Source organism: Salmo salar, chromosome ssa13, assembly GCF_905237065.1.
Source record: "Salmo salar chromosome ssa13, Ssal_v3.1, whole genome shotgun sequence".
NCBI lineage: Eukaryota > Metazoa > Chordata > Actinopteri > Salmoniformes > Salmonidae > Salmo > Salmo salar.
Genome location: NC_059454.1, coordinates 385,158 through 405,590, shown reverse-complemented (window position 1 = coordinate 405,590; position 20,433 = coordinate 385,158). Strand labels below are relative to the sequence as shown.

The 20,433-nt window shown below is 45.8% G+C and overlaps 1 protein-coding gene across 1 annotated transcript in view; it reads right to left on the bottom strand.

The window, feature by feature from the left end:
• LOC106566319 (plexin-B3) overlaps positions 1-20,433 on the bottom strand; it is a 415,201-nt gene that overhangs the window by 59,275 nt on the left and 335,493 nt on the right. The window contains exons 17-19 of the mRNA XM_045692714.1: positions 12,956-13,112; positions 11,566-11,799; positions 9,063-9,221 (exon numbers count right to left, since the gene is read on the bottom strand). Coding sequence (XP_045548670.1) covers positions 9,063-9,221; positions 11,566-11,799; positions 12,956-13,112 — 550 coding nt within the window. The remainder of the gene's footprint in view (positions 1-9,062; positions 9,222-11,565; positions 11,800-12,955; positions 13,113-20,433) is intronic.

The window sequence follows — 20,433 nt, the reverse complement described above, 5'->3', positions numbered from 1 at the left end:
CCCTAAGGCTGTGTGTAGATACAGTAGACTAACCCCTAAGGCTGTGTGTAGATACAGTAGACTAACCCCTAAGGCTGTGTGTGTAGATACAGTAGACTAACCCCTAAGGCTGTGTGTAGATAAGGTAGACTAACCCCTAAGGCTGTGTGTAGATACAGTAGACTAACCCCTAAGGCTGTGTGTGTAGATACAGTAGATTAACCCCTAAGGCTGTGTGTAGATACAGTAGACTAACCCCTAAGGCGTGTGTGTAGATACAGTAGACTAACCCCTAAGGCTTGTGTGTAGATACAGTAGACTAACCCCTAAGGCTGTGTGTAGATACAGTAGACTAACCCCTAAGGCTTGTGTGTAGATACAGTAGACTAACCCCTAAGGCTGTGTGTAGATACAGTAGACTAACCCCTAAGGCTGTGTGTAGATACGGTAGACTAACCCCTAAGGCTGTGTGTAGATACAGTAGACTAACCCCTAAGGCTGTGTGTAGATAAGGTAGACTAACCCCTAAGGCTGTGTGTAGATACGGTAGACTAACCCCTAAGGCTGTGTGTAGATACAGTAGACTAACCCCTAAGGCTGTGTGTGTAGATACAGTAGACTAACCCCTAAGGCTGTGTGTAGATACAGTAGACTAACCCCTAAGGCTGTGTGTGTAGATACAGTAGACTAACCCCTAAGGCTGTGTGTAGATACAGTAGACTAACGCCTAAGGCTGTGTAGATACAGTAGACTAACCCCTAAGGCTGTGTGTGTAGATACAGTAGACTAACCCCTAAGGCTGTGTGTAGATACAGTAGACTAACCCCTAAGGCTGTGTGTAGATACAGTAGACTAACCCCTAAGGCTGTGTGTGTAGATACGGTAGACTAACCCCTAAGGCTGTGTGTAGATACAGTAGACTAACCCCTAAGGCTGTGTGTAGATACAGTAGACTAACCCCTAAGGCTGTGTGTAGATACAGTAGACTAACCCCTAAGGCTGTGTGTGTAGATACAGTAGACTAACCCCTAAGGCTGTGTGTAGATACAGTAGACTAACCCCTAAGGCTGTGTGTAGATACGGTAGACTAACCCCTAAGGCTGTGTGTAGATACGGTAGACTAACCCCTAAGGCTGTGTGTAGATACAGTAGACTAACCCCTAAGGCTGTGTGTAGATACAGTAGACTAACCCCTAAGGCTGTGTGTAGATACAGTAGACTAACCCCTAAGGCGTGTGTGTAGATACAGTAGACTAACCCCTAAGGCTGTGTGTAGATACAGTAGACTAACCCCTAAGGCTGTGTGTAGATAAAGTAGACTAACCCCTAAGGCTGTGTGTAGATACAGTAGACTAACCCCTAAGGCTGTGTGTAGATACAGTAGACTAACCCCTAAGGCTGTGTGTAGATACAGTAGACTAACCCCTAAGGCTGTGTGTGTAGATACAGTAGACTAACCCCTAAGGCTGTGTGTAGATACAGTAGACTAACCCCTAAGGCTGTGTGTAGATACAGTAGACTAACCCCTAAGGCTGTGTGTAGATACAGTAGACTAACCCCTAAGGCTGTGTGTAGATACAGTAGACTAACCCCTAAGGCTGTGTGTGTAGATACAGTAGACTAACCCCTAAGGCTGTGTGTAGATACAGTAGACTAACCCCTAAGGCTGTGTGTAGATACAGTAGACTAACCCCTAAGGCTGTGTAGATACAGTAGACTAACCCCTAAGGCTGTGTGTAGATACAGTAGACTAACCCCTAAGGCTGTGTGTAGATACAGTAGACTAACCCCTAAGGCTGTGTGTAGATACAGTAGACTAACCCCTAAGGCGTGTGTGTAGATACAGTAGACTAACCCCTAAGGCTGTGTGTAGATACAGTAGACTAACCCCTAAGGCTGTGTGTAGATACAGTAGACTAACCCCTAAGGCTGTGTGTAGATACAGTAGACTAACCCCTAAGGCTGTGTGTAGATACAGTAGACTAACCCCTAAGGCTGTGTGTAGATACGGTAGACTAACCCCTAAGGCTGTGTGTGTAGATACGGTAGACTAACCCCTAAGGCTGTGTGTAGATACAGTAGACTAACCCCTAAGGCTGTGTGTAGATACGGTAGACTAACCCCTAAGGCTGTGTGTGTAGATACGGTAGACTAACCCCTAAGGCTGTGTGTAGATACAGTAGACTAACCCCTAAGGCGTGTGTGTAGATAAAGTAGACTAACCCCTAAGGCTGTGTGTAGATACAGTAGACTAACCCCTAAGGCTGTGTGTAGATACAGTAGACTAACCCCTAAGGCTGTGTGTAGATACAGTAGACTAACCCCTAAGGCTGTGTGTGTAGATACAGTAGACTAACCCCTAAGGCTGTGTGTAGATACAGTAGACTAACCCCTAAGGCTGTGTGTAGATACAGTAGACTAACCCCTAAGGCTGTGTGTAGATACAGTAGACTAACCCCTAAGGCTGTGTGTGTAGATACAGTAGACTAACCCCTAAGGCTGTGTGTAGATACAGTAGACTAACCCCTAAGGCTGTGTGTAGATACAGTAGACTAACCCCCAAGGCTGTGTGTAGATACAGTAGACTAACCCCTAAGGCTGTGTGTAGATACAGTAGACTAACCCCTAAGGCGTGTGTGTAGATACAGTAGACTAACCCCTAAGGCTGTGTGTAGATACAGGTAGACTAACCCCTAAGGCTGTGTGTAGATACAGTAGACTAACCCCTAAGGCTGTGTGTAGATACAGTAGACTAACCCCTAAGGCTGTGTGTGTAGATACAGTAGACTAACCCCTAAGGCTGTGTGTGTAGATACAGTAGACTAACCCCTAAGGCTGTGTGTAGATACAGTAGACTAACCCCTAAGGCTGTGTGTAGATACGGTAGACTAACCCCTAAGGCTGTGTGTGTAGATACAGTAGACTAACCCCTAAGGCTGTGTGTAGATACAGTAGACTAACCCCTAAGGCTGTGTGTAGATACAGTAGACTAACCCCTAAGGCTGTGTGTAGATACGGTAGACTAACCCCTAAGGCTGTGTGTAGATACAGTAGACTAACCCCTAAGGCTGTGTGTAGATACAGTAGACTAACCCCTAAGGCTGTGTGTAGATACAGTAGACTAACCCCTAAGGCTGTGTGTAGATACAGTAGACTAACCCCTAAGGCTGTGTGTAGATAAGGTAGACTAACCCCTAAGGCTGTGTGTAGATACAGTAGACTAACCCCTAAGGCTGTGTGTAGATACAGTAGACTAACCCTAAGGCTGTGTGTGTAGATACAGTAGACTAACCCCTAAGGCTGTGTGTAGATACAGTAGACTAACCCCTAAGGCTGTGTGTAGATACAGTAGACTAACCCCTAAGGCTGTGTGTAGATACAGTAGACTAACCCCTAAGGCTGTGTGTAGATACAGTAGACTAACCCCTAAGGCTGTGTGTGTAGATACGGTAGACTAACCCCTAAGGCTGTGTGTGTAGATACAGTAGACTAACCCCTAAGGCTGTGTGTAGATAAGGTAGACTAACCCCTAAGGCTGTGTGTAGATACAGTAGACTAACCCCTAAGGCTGTGTGTAGATAAGGTAGACTAACCCCTAAGGCTGTGTGTAGATACGGTAGACTAACCCCTAAGGCTGTGTGTAGATACGGTAGACTAACCCCTAAGGCTGTGTGTGTAGATACGGTAGACTAACCCCTAAGGCTGTGTGTAGATACGGTAGACTAACCCCTAAGGCTGTGTGTAGATACAGTAGACTAACCCCTAAGGCTGTGTGTAGATACGGTAGACTAACCCCTAAGGCTGTGTGTGTAGATACAGTAGACTAACCCCTAAGGCTGTGTGTAGATACAGTAGACTAACCCCTAAGGCTGTGTGTAGATACAGTAGACTAACCCCTAAGGCTGTGTGTAGATACAGTAGACTAACCCCTAAGGCTGTGTGTAGATACGGTAGACTAACCCCTAAGGCTGTGTGTAGATACGGTAGACTAACCCCTAAGGCTGTGTGTAGATACAGTAGACTAACCCCTAAGGCTGTGTGTAGATACAGTAGACTAACCCCTAAGGCTGTGTGTGTAGATACAGTAGACTAACCCCTAAGGCTGTGTGTGTAGATACAGTAGACTAACCCCTAAGGCTGTGTGTGTAGATACAGTAGACTAACCCCTAAGGCTGTGTGTGTAGATACAGTAGACTAACCCCTAAGGCTGTGTGTAGATACAGTAGACTAACCCCTAAGGCTGTGTGTGTAGATATAGTAGACTAACACCCAAGGCTGTGTGTAGATATAGTAGACTAAACCCTAAGGCTGTGTGTGTAGATAAAGTAGACTAACCCCTAAGGCGTGTGTGTAGATACAGTAGACTAACCCCTGAGGCTGTGTGTAGATAAGGTAGACTAACCCCTAAGGCTGTGTGTAGATACAGTAGACTAACCCCTAAGGCTGTGTAGATACAGTAGACTAACCCCTAAGGCTGTGTGTAGATAAAGTAGACTAACCCCTAAGGCTGTGTGTAGATACAGTAGACTAACCCCTAAGGCTGTGTGTAGATACAGTAGACTAACCCCTAAGGCTGTGTGTAGATACGGTAGACTAACCCCTAAGGCTGTGTGTAGATAAGGTAGACTAACCCCTAAGGCTGTGTGTAGATACAGTAGACTAACCCCTAAGGCTGTGTGTAGATACAGTAGACTAACCCCTAAGGCTGTGTGTAGATACAGTAGACTAACCCCTAAGGCTGTGTGTGTAGATACGGTAGACTAACCCCTAAGGCTGTGTGTAGATACAGTAGACTAACCCCTAAGGCTGTGTGTGTAGATAAGGTAGACTAACCCCTAAGGCTGTGTGTAGATACAGTAGACTAACCCCTAAGGCTTGTGTGTAGATAAGGTAGACTAACCCCTAAGGCTTGTGTGTAGATACGGTAGACTAACCCCTAAGGCTGTGTGTAGATACAGTAGACTAACCCCTAAGGCTTGTGTGTAGATAAGGTAGACTAACCCCTAAGGCGTGTGTGTAGATACAGTAGACTAACCCCTAAGGCTGTGTGTGTAGATAAGGTAGACTAACCCCTAAGGCTGTGTGAAGAGACAGTAGACAAACCCCTAAGGCTGTGTGTGTAGATACAGTAGACTAACCCCTAAGGCTGTGTGTAGAGACAGTAGACTAACCCCTAAGGCTGTGTGTAGATACAGTAGACTAACCCCTAAGGCTGTGTGTAGATACAGTAGACTAACCCCTAAGGCTGTGTGTAGATACAGTAGACTAACCCCTAAGGCTGTGTGTAGATACAGTAGACTAACCCCTAAGGCTTGTGTGTAGATACAGTAGACTAACCCCTAAGGCTGTGTGTAGATACAGTAGACTAACCCCTAAGGCTGTGTGTGTAGATACAGTAGACTAACCCCTAAGGCTGTGTGTGTTGATACAGTAGACTAACCCCTAAGGCTGTGTGTGTTGATACAGTAGACTAACCCCTAAGGCTGTGTGTGTAGATACAGTAGACTAACCCCTAAGGCTGTGTGTAGATACAGTAGACTAACCCCTAAGGCTGTGTAGATAAAGTAGACTAACCCCTAAGGCTGTGTGTAGATACAGTAGACTAACCCCTAAGGCTGTGTGTAGATACAGTAGACTAACCCCTAAGGCTGTGTGTAGATACAGTAGACTAACCCCTAAGGCTGTGTGTAGATACGGTAGACTAACCCCTAAGGCTGTGTGTAGATACAGTAGACTAACCCCTAAGGCTGTGTGTGTAGATACGGTAGACTAACCCCTAAGGCTGTGTGTAGATACAGTAGACTAACCCCTAAGGCTGTGTGTGTAGATACAGTAGACTAACCCCCAAAGGCTGTGTGTAGATACAGTAGACTAACCCCTAAGGCTGTGTGTGTAGATACAGTAGACTAACCCCTAAGGCTGTGTGTGTAGATAAGGTAGACTAACCCCTAAGGCTGTGTGTGTAGATAAGGTAGACTTACCCTAAGGCTGTGTGTAGATAAGGTAGACTAACCCCTGAGGCTGTGTGTAGATAAGGTAGAGTAACCCCTAAGGCTGTGTGTAGATACAGTAGACTAACCCCTAAGGCTGTGTGTGTAGATAAGGTAGACTAACCCCTAAGGCTGTGAGTGTAGATACAGTAGACTAACCCTAAGGCTGTGTCTGTAAATTCAGTAGACTAACCCCTATGGCTGTGTGAAGAGACAGTAGACAAACCCCTAAGGCTGTGTGTGTAGATACAGTAGACTAACCCCTAAGGCTGTGTATAGAGACAGTAGACTAACCCCTAAGGCTGTGTGTAGATACAGTAGACTAACCCCTAAGGCTGTGTGTAGATACAGTAGACTAACCCTAAGGCTGTGTGTAGATAAGGTAGACTAACCCCTAAGGTTGTGTGTTTAGATACAGTAGACTAACCCCTAAGGCTGTGTGTAGATACAGTGGACTAACCCCTAAGGCTGTGTGTAGATACAGTAGACTAACCCCTAAGGCTGTGTGTAGATACAGTAGACTAACCCCTAAGGCTGTGTCGATACAGTAGACTAACCCCTAAGGCTGTGTGTGTAGATACAGTAGACTAACCCCTAAGGCTGTGTGTGTAGATACAGTAGACTAACCCCTAAGGCTGTGTGTGTAGATACAGTAGACTAACCCCTAAGGCTGTGTGTGTAGATACAGTAGACTAACCCCTAAGGCTGTGTGTAGATAAGGTAGACTAACCCCTAAGGCTGTGTGTAGATACAGTAGACTAACCCCTAAGGCTGTGTGTAGATACAGTAGACTAACCCCTAAGGCTGTGTGTAGATAAAGTAGACTAACCCCAAGTCTGTGTGTAGATACAGAAGGCTAACCCCTGAGGCTGTGTGTAGATACAGTAGACTAACCCCTAAGGCTGTGTGTAGATACAGTAGACTAACCCCTAAGGCGTGTGTGTAGATACAGTAGACTAACCCCTAAGGCTGTGTGTAGATACGGTAGACTAACCCCTAAGGCTGTGTGTAGATACAGTAGACTAACCCCTAAGGCTGTGTGTAGATACAGTAGACTAACCCCTAAGGCTGTGTGTAGATACAGTAGACTAACCCCTAAGGCTGTGTGTAGATACAGTAGACTAACCCCTAAGGCTGTGTGTAGATACAGTAGACTAACCCCTAAGGCTGTGTGTAGATACAGTAGACTAACCCCTAAGGCTGTGTGTAGATACAGTAGACTAACCCCTAAGGCTGTGTGTAGATACAGTAGACTAACCCCTAAGGCTGTGTGTAGATACAGTAGACTAACCCCTAAGGCTGTGTGTGTAGATACGGTAGACTAACCCCTAAGGCTGTGTGTGTAGATAAGGTAGACTAACCCCTAAGGCTGTGTGTGTAGATAAGGTAGACTAACCCCTAAGGCTGTGTGTAGATACGGTAGACTAACCCCTAAGGCTGTGTGTAGATACGGTAGACTAACCCCTAAGGCTGTGTGTGTAGATACGGTAGACTAACCCCTAAGGCTGTGTGTAGATACAGTAGACTAACCCCTAAGACTGTGTGTAGATAAGGTAGACTAACCCTAAGGCTGTGTGTAGATACAGTAGACTAACCCCGAAGGCTGTGTGTAGAGACAGTAGACTAACCCCGAAGGCTGTGTGTAGAGACAGTAGACTAACCCCTAAGGCTGTGTGTAGAGACAGTAGACTAACCCCTAAGGCTGTGTGTAGAGACAGTAGACTAACCCCTAAGGCTGTGTGTAGATAGAGTAGACTAACCCCTAAGGCTGTGTGTAGATAAGGTAGACTAACCCCTAAGGCTGTGTGTAGATACGGTAGACTAACCCCTAAGGCTGTGTGTAGATAAGGTAGACAAACCCCTAAGACTGTGTGTAGATACAGTAGACTAACCCCTAAGGCTGTGTAGATACAGTAGACTAACCCCTAAGGCTGTGTGTAGATACAGTAGACTAACCCCTAAGGCTGTGTGTAGATACGGTAGACTAACCCCTAAGGCTGTGTGTAGATACAGTAGACTAACCCCTAAGACTGTGTGTAGATACAGTAGACTAACCCCTAAGGCTGTGTAGATACAGTAGACTAACCCCTAAGGCTGTGTGTAGATAAAGTAGACTAACCCCTAAGGCTGTGTGTGTAGATACAGTAGACTAACCCCTAAGGCTGTGTGTAGATACAGTAGACTAACCCCTAAGGCTGTGTGTAGATACAGTAGACTAACCCCTAAGGCTGTGTGTAGATACAGTAGACTAACCCCTAAGGCTGTGTGTGTAGATAAAGTAGACTAACCCCTAAGGCGTGTGTGTAGAGACAGTAGACTAACCCCTAAGGCTGTGTGTAGATACAGTAGACTAACCCCTAAGGCTGTGTGTAGATACAGTAGACTAACCCCTAAGGCTGTGTGTGTAGATACAGTAGACTAACCCCTAAGGCTGTGTGTAGATACAGTAGACTAACCCCTAAGGCTGTGTGTAGATACAGTAGACTAACCCCTAAGGCTTGTGTGTAGATACAGTAGACTAACCCCTAAGGCTGTGTGTAGATACAGTAGACTAACCCCTAAGGCTGTGTGTGTAGATACAGTAGACTAACCCCTAAGGCTGTTGTGTAGATACAGTAGACTAACCCCTAAGGCTGTGTGTAGATACAGTAGACTAACCCTAAGGCTGTGTGTAGATACAGTAGACTAACCCTAAGGCTGTGTGTGTAGATACAGTAGACTAACCCTAAGGCTGTGTGTGTAGATACAGTAGACTAACCCCTAAGGCGTGTGTGTAGATACAGTAGACTAACCCCTAAGGCTGTGTGTGTAGATACAGTAGACTAACCCCTAAGGCTTGTGTGTAGATACAGTAGACTAACCCCTAAGGCTTGTGTGTAGATACAGTAGACTAACCCCTAAGGCTGTGTGTAGATACAGTAGACTAACCCCTAAGGCTGTGTGTGTAGATAAGGTAGACTAACCCCTAAGGCTGTGTGTAGATACAGTAGACTAGCCCCTAAGGCTGTGTGTAGATAAGGTAGACTAACCCCTAAGGCTGTGTAGATACAGTAGACTAACCCCTAAGGCTGTGTGTAGATAAGGTAGACTAACCCTGAGGCTGGGCAGTTTGTGGTTCCCCAGACTGGCTGGCTGTTTCTCAGGAGGTTCACAGTACAGGTGAGTACTGTCCAGAGTCTTGACCTCACACTCCTTGTCTCCCAGCCAGGCTACCACCTCCCCTCGGGTCATAGCACGCGTCAGGCCCTTACCCTAGGGAGAGAGACATCCAAGGGTTAGTCAGGTCCTTACCCTGGGAGAGAGAGACATGGGTTAGTCAGGTCTTTACCCTGGGAGAGAAATCCATGGGTTAGTCAGGTCCTTACCCTGGGGGAGAGACATCCATGGGTTAGTCAGGCCCTTACCCTAGGGGAGAGACATGGGTTAGTCAGGTCCTTACCCGAGGTTGAGAGACAGCCATGGGTTAGTTAGGTCCTTACCCTGGGGGAGAGACATCCATGGGTTAGTCAGGTCCTTACCCTGGGGGAGAGACATCCATGGGTTAGACAGGTCCTTACCCTGGGGGAGAGACATCCATGGGTTAGACAGGTCCTTACCCTGGGGGAGAGACATCCATGGGTTAGTCAGGTCCTTACCCTGCGGGAGAGACATCCATGGGTTAGTCAGGCCCTTACCCTAGGGGAGAGACATGGGTTAGTCAGGTCCTTACCCTGGGAGAGAGAGACATGGGTTAGTCAGGTCCTTACCTTGGGGGAGAGACATCCATGGGTTAGTCAGGTCCTTACCCTGGGAGAGAGAGACATGGGTTAGTCAGGTCTTTACCCTGGGAGAGAAATCCATGGGTTAGTCAGGTCCTTACCCTGGGAGAGACATCCATGGGTTAGTCAGGTCCTTACCCTGGGGGAGAGTCATGGGTTAGTCATGTCCTTACCCTGGGGGAGAGACATGGGTTAGTCAGGTCTTTACCCTGGGGGAGAGAGACATGGGTTAGTCAGGTCCTTACCCTGGGGGAGAGACATCCATGGGTTAGTCAGGCCCTTACCCGAGGGGAGAGACATCCATGGGTTAGTTAGGTCCTTACCCTGGGGGAGAGACATCCATGGGTTAGTCAGGTCCTTACCCTGGGGGAGAGACATCCATGGGTTAGAAAGGTCCTTACCCTGGGGGAGAGACATCCATGGGTTAGTCAGGTCCTTACCCTGGGGGAGAGACATCCATGGGTTAGTCAGGCCCTTACCCTAGGGGAGAGACATGGGTTAGTCAGGTCCTTACCCTGGGAGAGAGAGACATGGGTTAGTCAGGTCCTTACCCTGGGGGAGAGACATCCATGGGTTAGTCAGGTCCTTACCCTGGGAGAGAGAGACATGGGTTAGTCAGGTCTTTACCCTGGGAGAGACATCCATGGGTTAGTCAGGTCCTTACCCTGGGAGAGACATCCATGGGTTAGTCAGGTCCTTACCCTGGGGGAGTCATGGGTTAGTCAGGTCCTTACCCTGGGGGAGAGACATGGGTTAGTCAGGTCTTTACCCTGGGGGAGAGAGACATGGGTTTGTCTGGTCCTTACCCTGGGGGAGAGAGACATGGGTTAGTCAGGTCCTTACCCTGGGGGAGAGACATCCATGGGTTAGTCAGGTCCTTACCCTGGTGGAGAGACATCCATGGGTTAGTCAGGTCCTTACCCCGGGAGAGAGAGACATGGGTTAGTCAGGTCCTTACCCTGGGGGAGAGACATCCATGGGTTAGTCAGGCCCTTACCCTAGGGGAGAGACATGGGTTAGTCAGGTCCTTACCCTGGGAGAGAGAGACATGGGTTAGTCAGGTCCTTACCCTGGGGGAGAGACATCCATGGGTTAGTCAGGTCCTTACCCTGGGAGAGAGAGACATGGGTTAGTCAGGTCTTTACCCTGGGAGAGACATCCATGGGTTAGTCAGGTCCTTACCCTGGGGGAGTCATGGGTTAGTCAGGTCCTTACCCTGGGGGAGAGACATGGGTTAGTCAAGTCTTTACCCTGGGGGAGAGAGACATGGGTTAGTCAGGTCCTTACCCTGGGGGAGAGAGACATGGGTTAGTCAGGTCCTTACCCTGGGGGAGAGACATCCATGGGTTAGTCAGGTCCTTACCCTGGTGGAGAGACATCCATGGGTTAGTCAGGTCCTTACCCTGGGAGAGAGAGACATGGGTTAGTCAGGTCCTTACCCTGGGGGAGAGACATCCATGGGTTAGTCAGGTCCTTACCCTGGGGCAGAGAGACATGGGTTAGTCAGGTCCTTACCCTGGGGGAGAGACATGGGTTAGTCAGGTCCTTACCCTGGGGGAGAGACATCCATGGGTTAGTCAGGTCCTTACCCTTGGGGAGAGAGATATGAGTTAGTCAGGTCCTTACCCTGGGGGAGAAACATAGGTTAGTCAGGTCCTTACCCTGGGGGAGAGACATCATACAGATTAAATCATATGAAGTGATAAAACAAGTCCATGTCATTGCGTGCTGCGGACACGTCGCTTCATAAGACAGTTTTTCATCGACCCCACAGGGGATATTTGACTACCAATAAAGACAACAATAAACATACATTTAAATGTATTAACTTATCTCACCTCTACAGCGATGACCCCTCCAGGTTTGAAGCGGTAGGGTGTGTCCGGGTCGTCTCTGTTCAGAGCGAACAGCTCGGGGTTGGGGTAGTAGGAGAACGTCTTCCCCGCGACGCTCTCAAACGCCACCTTAACGTTGTCCAGCTCAAACCACACCCCCATGACCTTAGTGTCAGGGGTCACACGCGGGGTCAAACAGGTCATCTCAGAGGAAGAGACCACCGTACAATGCTCCTGCTTCAGAGAGAGCAAGCGAGAGCAGGAGAGGGAGAGGGAGAGGGAGAGAGTGAGAGGGAAAGGGAGAGAGAGAGAGCGCTAGAGCGAGAGGGAGAGAGCAAGAGGGAAAGCGAGAGAGAGAGAGAGACAGAGAGAGAGAGACAGAGAGAGAGAGAGCGAGAAGTTAGTTGGGGTCTGAATCAGTAATCACATTACTATGAGTCCAGAAGATTCCCATTTGATTTATTTGACCATTTAAAACCCCCATTCAACCCCGTGGATACACTGCATTTAAAACCCCATTCAACCGCGTGGATACACTGCATTTAAAACCCCATTCAACCCCGTGGATACACTGCATTTGAAACCCCATTCAACCCCGTGGATACACTGCATTTAAAACCCCATTCAACCCCATGGATACACTGCATTTAAACCCCCATTCAACCCTGTGGATACACTGCATTTAAAACCCCATTCAACCCCGTGGATACACTGCATTTAAAACCCCATTCAACCCCATGGATACACTGCATTTAAAACCCCATTCAACCCCGTGGATACACTGCATTTAAAACCCCATTCAACCCCGTGGATACACTGCATTTAAAACCCCATTCAACCGCGTGGATACACTGCATTTAAAACCCCATTCAACCCCGTGGATACACTGCATTTAAAACCCCATTCAACCCCGTGGATACACTGCATTTAAAACCCCATTCAACCGCGTGGATACACTGCATTTAATACCCCATTCAACCCCATGGATACACTGCATTTAAACCCCCATTCAACCCTGTGGATACACTGCATTTAAAACCCCATTCAACCCCGTGGATACACTGCATTTAAAACCCCATTCAACCCCGTGGACACACTGCATTTAAAACCCCATTCAACCCCATGGATACACTGCATTTAAAACCATCCAGGACAACACAACAGAAGCAGAACAACACATGTCCCCTGTGGGCCTCTTGTTCAGGCTGGCAGGTAAAGGCTTACTGATACATCAACTACACAACAATACAAATGGCTGCGTTTACACAGGCAGATCAATTCAGATGTTTGGTCCAAATTATTGGCAAAAGAGACTGATCTGATTGGTGCCAAATTAGTGAAACATATCAGAATTGGGCTGCCTGTGTAAAGGCAGTATCAATCCGGGCTTTACCTTTGGAACGGTGCTGTTGAAGACCAGTTGGTTATTCCTCCTCCTCCTCCTCCTCCTCCTCATCGGCGGGTTCTCTTTAGGCTCCACCCACACAGTTATCATTGGCTGCTGGACCACGTACAGGCTACGCCCAATCACCTTTATACTACGCCCACCCCTGGAAAAAAACATTAATTTAATAACATACATGAAGGGAACTCTCGTGCGCCAGCTGTGTGGTTAGTGAGAAAGTGCATGTTGCAAATGTACGCTCCCTTACTAGACGTCCGACTACGTCCGATAAATCCGCGGACGGCGTCGGGCCGCTCACAGGGGCCGGATCTTCCAGGAAGTCATCGAACGGAGTCTCTCGGACCTTCCGTTTCCGTTTAATAAAATTTACAAAATTTGGTCATTTCTTTGCAGTCCCGGATTATTCCACGAGAGGGCGAACGGAATCATATTGCAAATGTAACATATATCACCAATCACGACACGGCTTTTTCTCCTAAACGGAAAAGAATTCGAAGACGAAACTCGGTCTGCGTGGGTTTGGCATAATGGGCCCCGAACAGGATGGAGTCGAGGCCTCGAAGCTTTTCGAGTTAAGGCTATTTTTCTGGGATTAAAAGTCAAACAGGAAAATAGAGTGCTGATTTGACCGCTTCACATCAAACTACATGAGCCTACGGTGTCAGGAGAAAAGGAACCATGCATTTACCAATTTTCATTTCAGAGAAATTGTACAATGACACATTGGTGATATTCAACAATAGGAGGTTTTATTTCCGAAAAAGTTACATATCCAGTTGCAGCGTGTTCAGATGAGTCCGTTAAGGCGGGTTTCGGAGCTCTGCAAGATTTCTGTGATTTTCTGTGATTTTCTGAAACAACACACACTTGTTCAACCCTCTGTAAATAAGTCAGTTCTTAACATAAAGACCTAAAACTCAATATTCTATAAGAGCCTAACGTTCAGATTCCTGTGTCAACCAGAAGTGCCTTAAAATGGTGTCATAGGGGCTGTTTTGAAGGGTTAAAAAGGTCAGATCTTTCCACAACTTCATATGTGTGACTAGGCAACCCTCATGAACTGTAATTCAGTCATATATCCCATCAGATGTCAAAGAAAAGCTCTCTCACACACACACACAGCAAGGACGGAGTGACACAGTGCGGTGCTTAAAGACACAAAGAGCCTGCAATGGCATTACCATTATCTCTAGGCTGTGCCGAGTTCAATGAGACGCCCCGCTTGACCGTAGCTCGTTCGGTCTGAGCGCAGTGACCGTGAGAAAACTAGGCCCAAAATGATGCCTGCACCAATATGTCAAGTGCTTTTGGGTGACAGTGAGAGAACCGTTAGGGTTAGAAGCACAATTCAACCTCAGGAGCGTTCCTGAGGTCCTCCCGATCTGTGCAAGCCTAACCTTGACCCTATGGCATTAACCCTTCACAGTAAAAAGAAGGTGTTTAGATCAAAAAGTGTGCAATGACTTCTCTCCCCATAGGAATGAATTGACAATTCTCCTAAATTCAACCTGAAGTCTATGTGGGTTATGAATGCCTTATGAACCTGTCTTCTATAACAATCCATCAGGCTACTGTGAGGTCTACCTGTGTCGATTCTAAGGTTCCTGGAGCAACCGGAAGTTGTTAATATCACCCTAGAGCTATTGTCATTTAAGCAACCTGCAGATAGTGAAAATCACGCAACTCAACCATCTGTCATTCAGTCAATTCTTAAGGTAGAGACTTCATATTCAGGATTCTGTTTATGTCTACCCCAAAGACAACGTGTGTGGAGCAAGCGCTTCCTGTGACAACCGGAAGTTGTTAAAAACAGCCTAGAGCTATTGTCATTTAACCTGCACATAGTGAAAATCACGCAACTCAACCATCTGTCATTCAGTCAATTCTTAAGGTAGAGAGTTCATATTCAGGATTCGGTTTATGTCTACCCCAAAGACAACGTGTGTGGAGCAAGAGCTTCCTGTGACAACCGGAAGTTGTTAAAAACAGCCTAGAGCAATTGTCATATAAAACGCACATAGTGAAAATCACGCAACTCAACCATCTGTCATTCAGTCAATTCTTAAGGTAGAGACTTCATATTCAGGATTCTGTATATGCCTACCCCAAAGACAACGTGTGTCTATTCTTTTGCAAAAAAACTAAAACAGACACACAATTTGGCCATAGGTACATAGTGTGGGGCTTAGAGGCTTATACCGCCTTCAAGAGTTATTTTCGTTCAAACGATTCAAGAACCGTCAGACCTAGAGCTCCAAAATTTTAGAAACCTGTTCTAGAGCTCAAGTCGATAGTGCACGGGGATTTATGTGGCTCTAGAAGGTTCTCAGACCGAGAAACCGCCTCGTGCATTTGCAATATGTTCAATTCATTTTGAATATCACGGACATGGCGACATGTAGAAATGTCCCAGAGTCGCAAGACTAGGTGCATTGAAACCGCCTCGGCCCATAGAGACGGACCCCAATGTCTCTGTCCGATAGCTCTTTCAGGGACCCCGTAGTAACGCCCTGAAAAAGTGGATTTTCAGCACCAATTAAGGCCATTGCTCGGGCACCGAATGACCTATCGAGCCGAAACTTGGGATTCGGGGTCGCCTCACATAGGCCTACACATATTGTCAGAGCTGGTCCCGCAGCTATAACGTAACTATGTGTTTTATGTTTTTTTATGGTTAAAATTGAAAGCACTGTGAATTATGGGCCTTCTCTGACATATGTGATAGTTGGCTTCTATACGAGTTGGAAAAAGTGGATTTGGTGTCAGATGGTATCAGTTTGGTGTCAGAATGACATCTAATTGACTGATGGATGCTGACTGCTGGGTGACGAGCAATGGAGAGGAACCACAGTCACTGCCCGGCCATCCCGAGTTCATCGGGCCAGTCAATTATGCATTTCTGCAGTATTTTTGAGCATGCATAAATTCGTGATGCTAAATGCCCATTGAATCATATTGCAAACGTAACGCGCAATATTGCAAATGTAACGTGCATTTGCAACATGATTGAACAGCAAAAAATATCACCAAAGTTGACATGATGAATCATATTGCAAACGTAACGCGCAATATTGCAAACGTAACGTGCATTTGCAATATGATTCAACAGCAAAAAATATCACCAAAGTTGACATCATGAAATCAACACAATGAGCGATAGAGAGGAACCACAGTCACTGCACGGCCATCCCCAGTTCATCGGGACAGTCGATTATGCATTTCTGCAGTGTTTTTGAGCATGCCAAATTCGTGATGTTAAGGCCCATTGAAACATATTGCAAATGTGCATCCATGCACATGGTGACCCGAAATGGGTTACCAGGATTATTTTTTTACAAGGGTTTTAAATGCCTTTAGGGGGGTGCAAGGGGTCCACGGTTGGGTAGGGAGCACCTTCCATCAGTGCCAATCCAGTATGGGGCGCCCCTAGTCATTTTGGACATTTTTCAAAAAATTGCTAAAAAACGACAGTCCCACTTCTCTCATGTCACCATCAAGCCATGGAGAGGAACCACAGTCACTGCACGGCCATCCCCAGTTCATCGGGACAGTCGATTTTGCATTTCTGCAGTGTTTTTGAGCATGCCAAATACGTGATGTTAAGGCCCATTGAAACATATTGCAAATGCACATCCGTGCACATGGTGACCCGAAATGGGTTACCAGGATTAATTTTTTACAAGGGTTTTAAATGCCTTTAGGGGGGTGCAAGGGGTCCACGGTTGGGTAGGGAGCACCTTCCATCAGTGCCCATCCAGTATGGGGCGCCCCTAGTCATTTTGGACATTTTTCAAAAAATCATATTGCAAATGCCCATCCGCGTATTTGCAATATGATTCAACAGCAAAAAATATCACCAAAGTTGACATGATGAAATCAACACAACGAGCGATGGAGAGGAACCAGGAGCATTCCTGAGGTCCTCCCGATCTGTGCAAGCCTAACCTTGACCCTGTGGCATTAACCCTTCACAGTGAAAAGAAGGTTTTTAGATCAAACTGTGTGCAATGACTTCTCTCCCCATAGGAACACATAGACTATTCTCCAAAATTCAACCTGAAGCCTATGTGGGTTATGAATGCCTTATGAACCTGTCTTCTATAACAATCCATCAGGCTACTGTGAAGTCTACCTGTGTCGATTCTAAGGTTCCTGGAGCCACCGGAAGTTGTTAAAAACAGCCTAGAGCTATTGTCATATGGCCAACAAGCAGATAGTGAAAATCACGCAACTCAACCATGTGCCATTCAGTCAATTCTTAAGGTAGAGACTTCATATTCAGGATTCTGTTTATGTCTACCCCAAAGACAACGTGTGTGGAGCAAGACCTTCCTGTGACAACCGGAAGTGATTAAAAACAGCCTAGAGCTATTGTCATATAAAACGCACATAGTGAAAATCACGCAACTCAACCATCTGTTATTCAGTCAATTCTTAAGGTAGAGACTTCATATTCAGGATTCTGTTTATGTGTACCCCAAAGACAACGTGTGTGGACCAAGAGCTTCCTGTGATAACCGGAAGTTGTTAAAAACAGCCAAGAGCTATTGTTATATAAAACGCACATAGTGAAAATCACGCAACTCAACCATCTGTCATTCAGTCAATTCTTAAGGTAGAGACTTCTTATTCAGGATTCTGTTTATGTCTACCCCAAAGACAACGTGTGTTGAGTAAGAACTTCCTGTGACAACCGGAAGTGGTTAAAAACAGCCAAGAGCTATTGTCATTTAACCTGCACATAGTGAAAATCACGCAACTCAACCATCTGTCATTCAGTCAATTCTTAAGGTAGAGACTTCATATTCAGGATTCTGTTTATGTCTACCCCAAAGACAACGTGTGTGGAGCAAGAGCTTCCTGTGACAACCGGAAGTTGTTAAAAACAGCCTAGAGCTATTGTCATATGGCAAACCAGCAGATAGTGAAAATCACCAACTCAACCATCTGTTATTCAGTCAATTCTTAAGGTAGAGACTTCATATTCAGGATTCTGTTTATGTCTACCCCAAAGACAACGTGTGTGGAGCAAGAGCTTCCTGTGACAACCGGAAGTGGTTAAAAACAGCCTAGAGCTATTGTCATATGCAAACGCAGATAGTGAAAATCACCCAACTCAACCATCTGTCATTCAGTCAATTCTTAAGGTAGAGACTTCTTATTCAGGATTCTGTTTATGTCTACCCCAAAGACAACGTGTGTTGAGTAAGAACTTCCTGTGACAACCAGAAGTTGTTAAAAACACCCAAGAGCTATTGTCATATGGCCAACCAGCAGATAGTGAAAATCACGCAACTCAACCATCTGTCATTCAGTCAATTCTTAACCTCTCTAGGCTAGGCGGGACGAATTCGTCCCACCTACGTAACAGCCACTGCCAGCCTGTGGCGCGATTTTCAAAACCTTAAAAATCCTATTACTTCAATTTCTCAAACATATGACTATTTTACAGCCATTTAAAGACAAGACTCTCGTTAATCTAACCACACTGTCCGATTTCAAAAAGGCTTTACAACGAAAGCAAAACATTAGATTATGTCAGCAGAGTACCAAGCCAGAAATAATCAGACACCCATTTTTCAAGCCAGCATATAATGTCACCAAAACCCAGAAGACAGCTAAATGCAGCACTCACCTTTGATGATCTTCATCAGATGACAACCCTAGGACATTATGTTATACAATACATGCACGTTTTGTTCAATCAAGTTCATATTTATATCAAAAACCAGCTTTTTACATTAGCATGTGACGTTCAGAACTAGCATACCCCCGCAAACTTCCGGGGAATTCGCTAACATTTTACTAAATTACTCACGATAAACGTTCACAAAAAGCATAACAATTATTTTAAGAATTATAGATACAGACCTCCTCTATGCACTCGATATGTCCGATTTTAAAATAGCTTTTTGGTGAAAGCACATTTTGCAATATTCTAAGTACATAGCCCAGGCATCACGGGCTCGCTATTTAGACACCCGGCAAGTTTAGCACTCACCATAATCATATTTACTATTATAAAAGTTTGATTACCTTTTGTTGTCTTCGTCAGAATGCACACCCAGGACTGCTACTTCAATAACAAATGTTGGTTTGGTCCAAAATAATCCATCGTTATATCCGAATAGCGGCGTTTTGTTCGATGCGTTCCAGACACTATCCGAAATAGTAAAGAAGTGTCGCGCGCATGGCGCAATTCGTGACAATAAAATTCTAAGTATTCCATTACCGTACTTCGAAGCATGTCAACCGCTGTTTAAAATCAATTTTTACGACATTTTTCTCGTAGAAAAGCGATAATATTCCGACAGGGAATCTCCTTTTCGGCAAACAGAGGAAAAAATCCCAAAGGCGGGGGCGGTCGGGGTCACGCGCATAAGCCAGTGTCCCTTGATCGGCCACTTGAGAAAGGCGATAATGTGTTTCAGCCTGGGGCTGGAATGACGACATTCTGTTTTTTCCCGGGCTCTGAGAGCCTATGGACGACGTGGGAAGTGTCACGTTAGAGCAGAGATCCTTAGTAAATGAGTAAAAAGACAACGTGTGTTGAGTAAGAACTTCCTGTGACAACCGGAAGTGGTTAAAAACAGCCTAGAGCTATTGTCATTTAACCTGCACATAGTGAAAATCACTCAACTCAACCATCTGTCATTCAGTCAATTCTTAAGGTAGAGACTTCTTATTCAGGATTCTGTTTATGTCTACCCCAAAGACAACGTGTGTTGAGTAAGAACTTCCTGTGACAACCGGAAGTTGTTAAAAACACCCAAGAGCTATTGTCATATGGCCAACCAGCAGAAAGTGAAAATCACGCAACTCAACCATCTGTCATTCAGTCAATTCTTAAGGTAGAGACTTCTTATTCAGGATTCTGTTTATGTCTACCCCAAAGACAACGTGTGTTGAGTAAGAACTTCCTGTGACAACCGGAAGTGGTTAAAAACAGCCAAGAGCTATTGTCATTTAACCCGCACATAGTGAAAATCACGCAACTCAACCATCTGTCATTCAGTCAATTCTTAAGGTAGAGACTTCATATTCAGGATTCTGTTTATGTCTAGCCCAAAGACAACTTGTGTGGAGCAAGAGCTTCCTGTGACAACCGGAAGTGGTTAAAAACAGCCTAGAGCTATTGTCATATAAAACGCACATAGTGAAAATCACGCAACTCAACCATCTGTCATTCAGTCAATTCTTAAGGTAGAGACTTCATATTCAGGATTCTGTTTATGTCTACCCCAAAGACAACGTGTATTGAGTAAGAACTTCCTGTGACAACCGGAAGTGGTTAAAAACAGCCTAGAGCTATTGTCATTTAACCTGCACATAGTGAAAATCACTCAACTCAACCATCTGTCATTCAGTCAATTCTTAAGGTAGAGACTTCTTATTCAGGATTCTGTTTATGTCTACCCCAAAGACAACGTGTGTTGAGTAAGAACTTCCTGTGACAACCGGAAGTT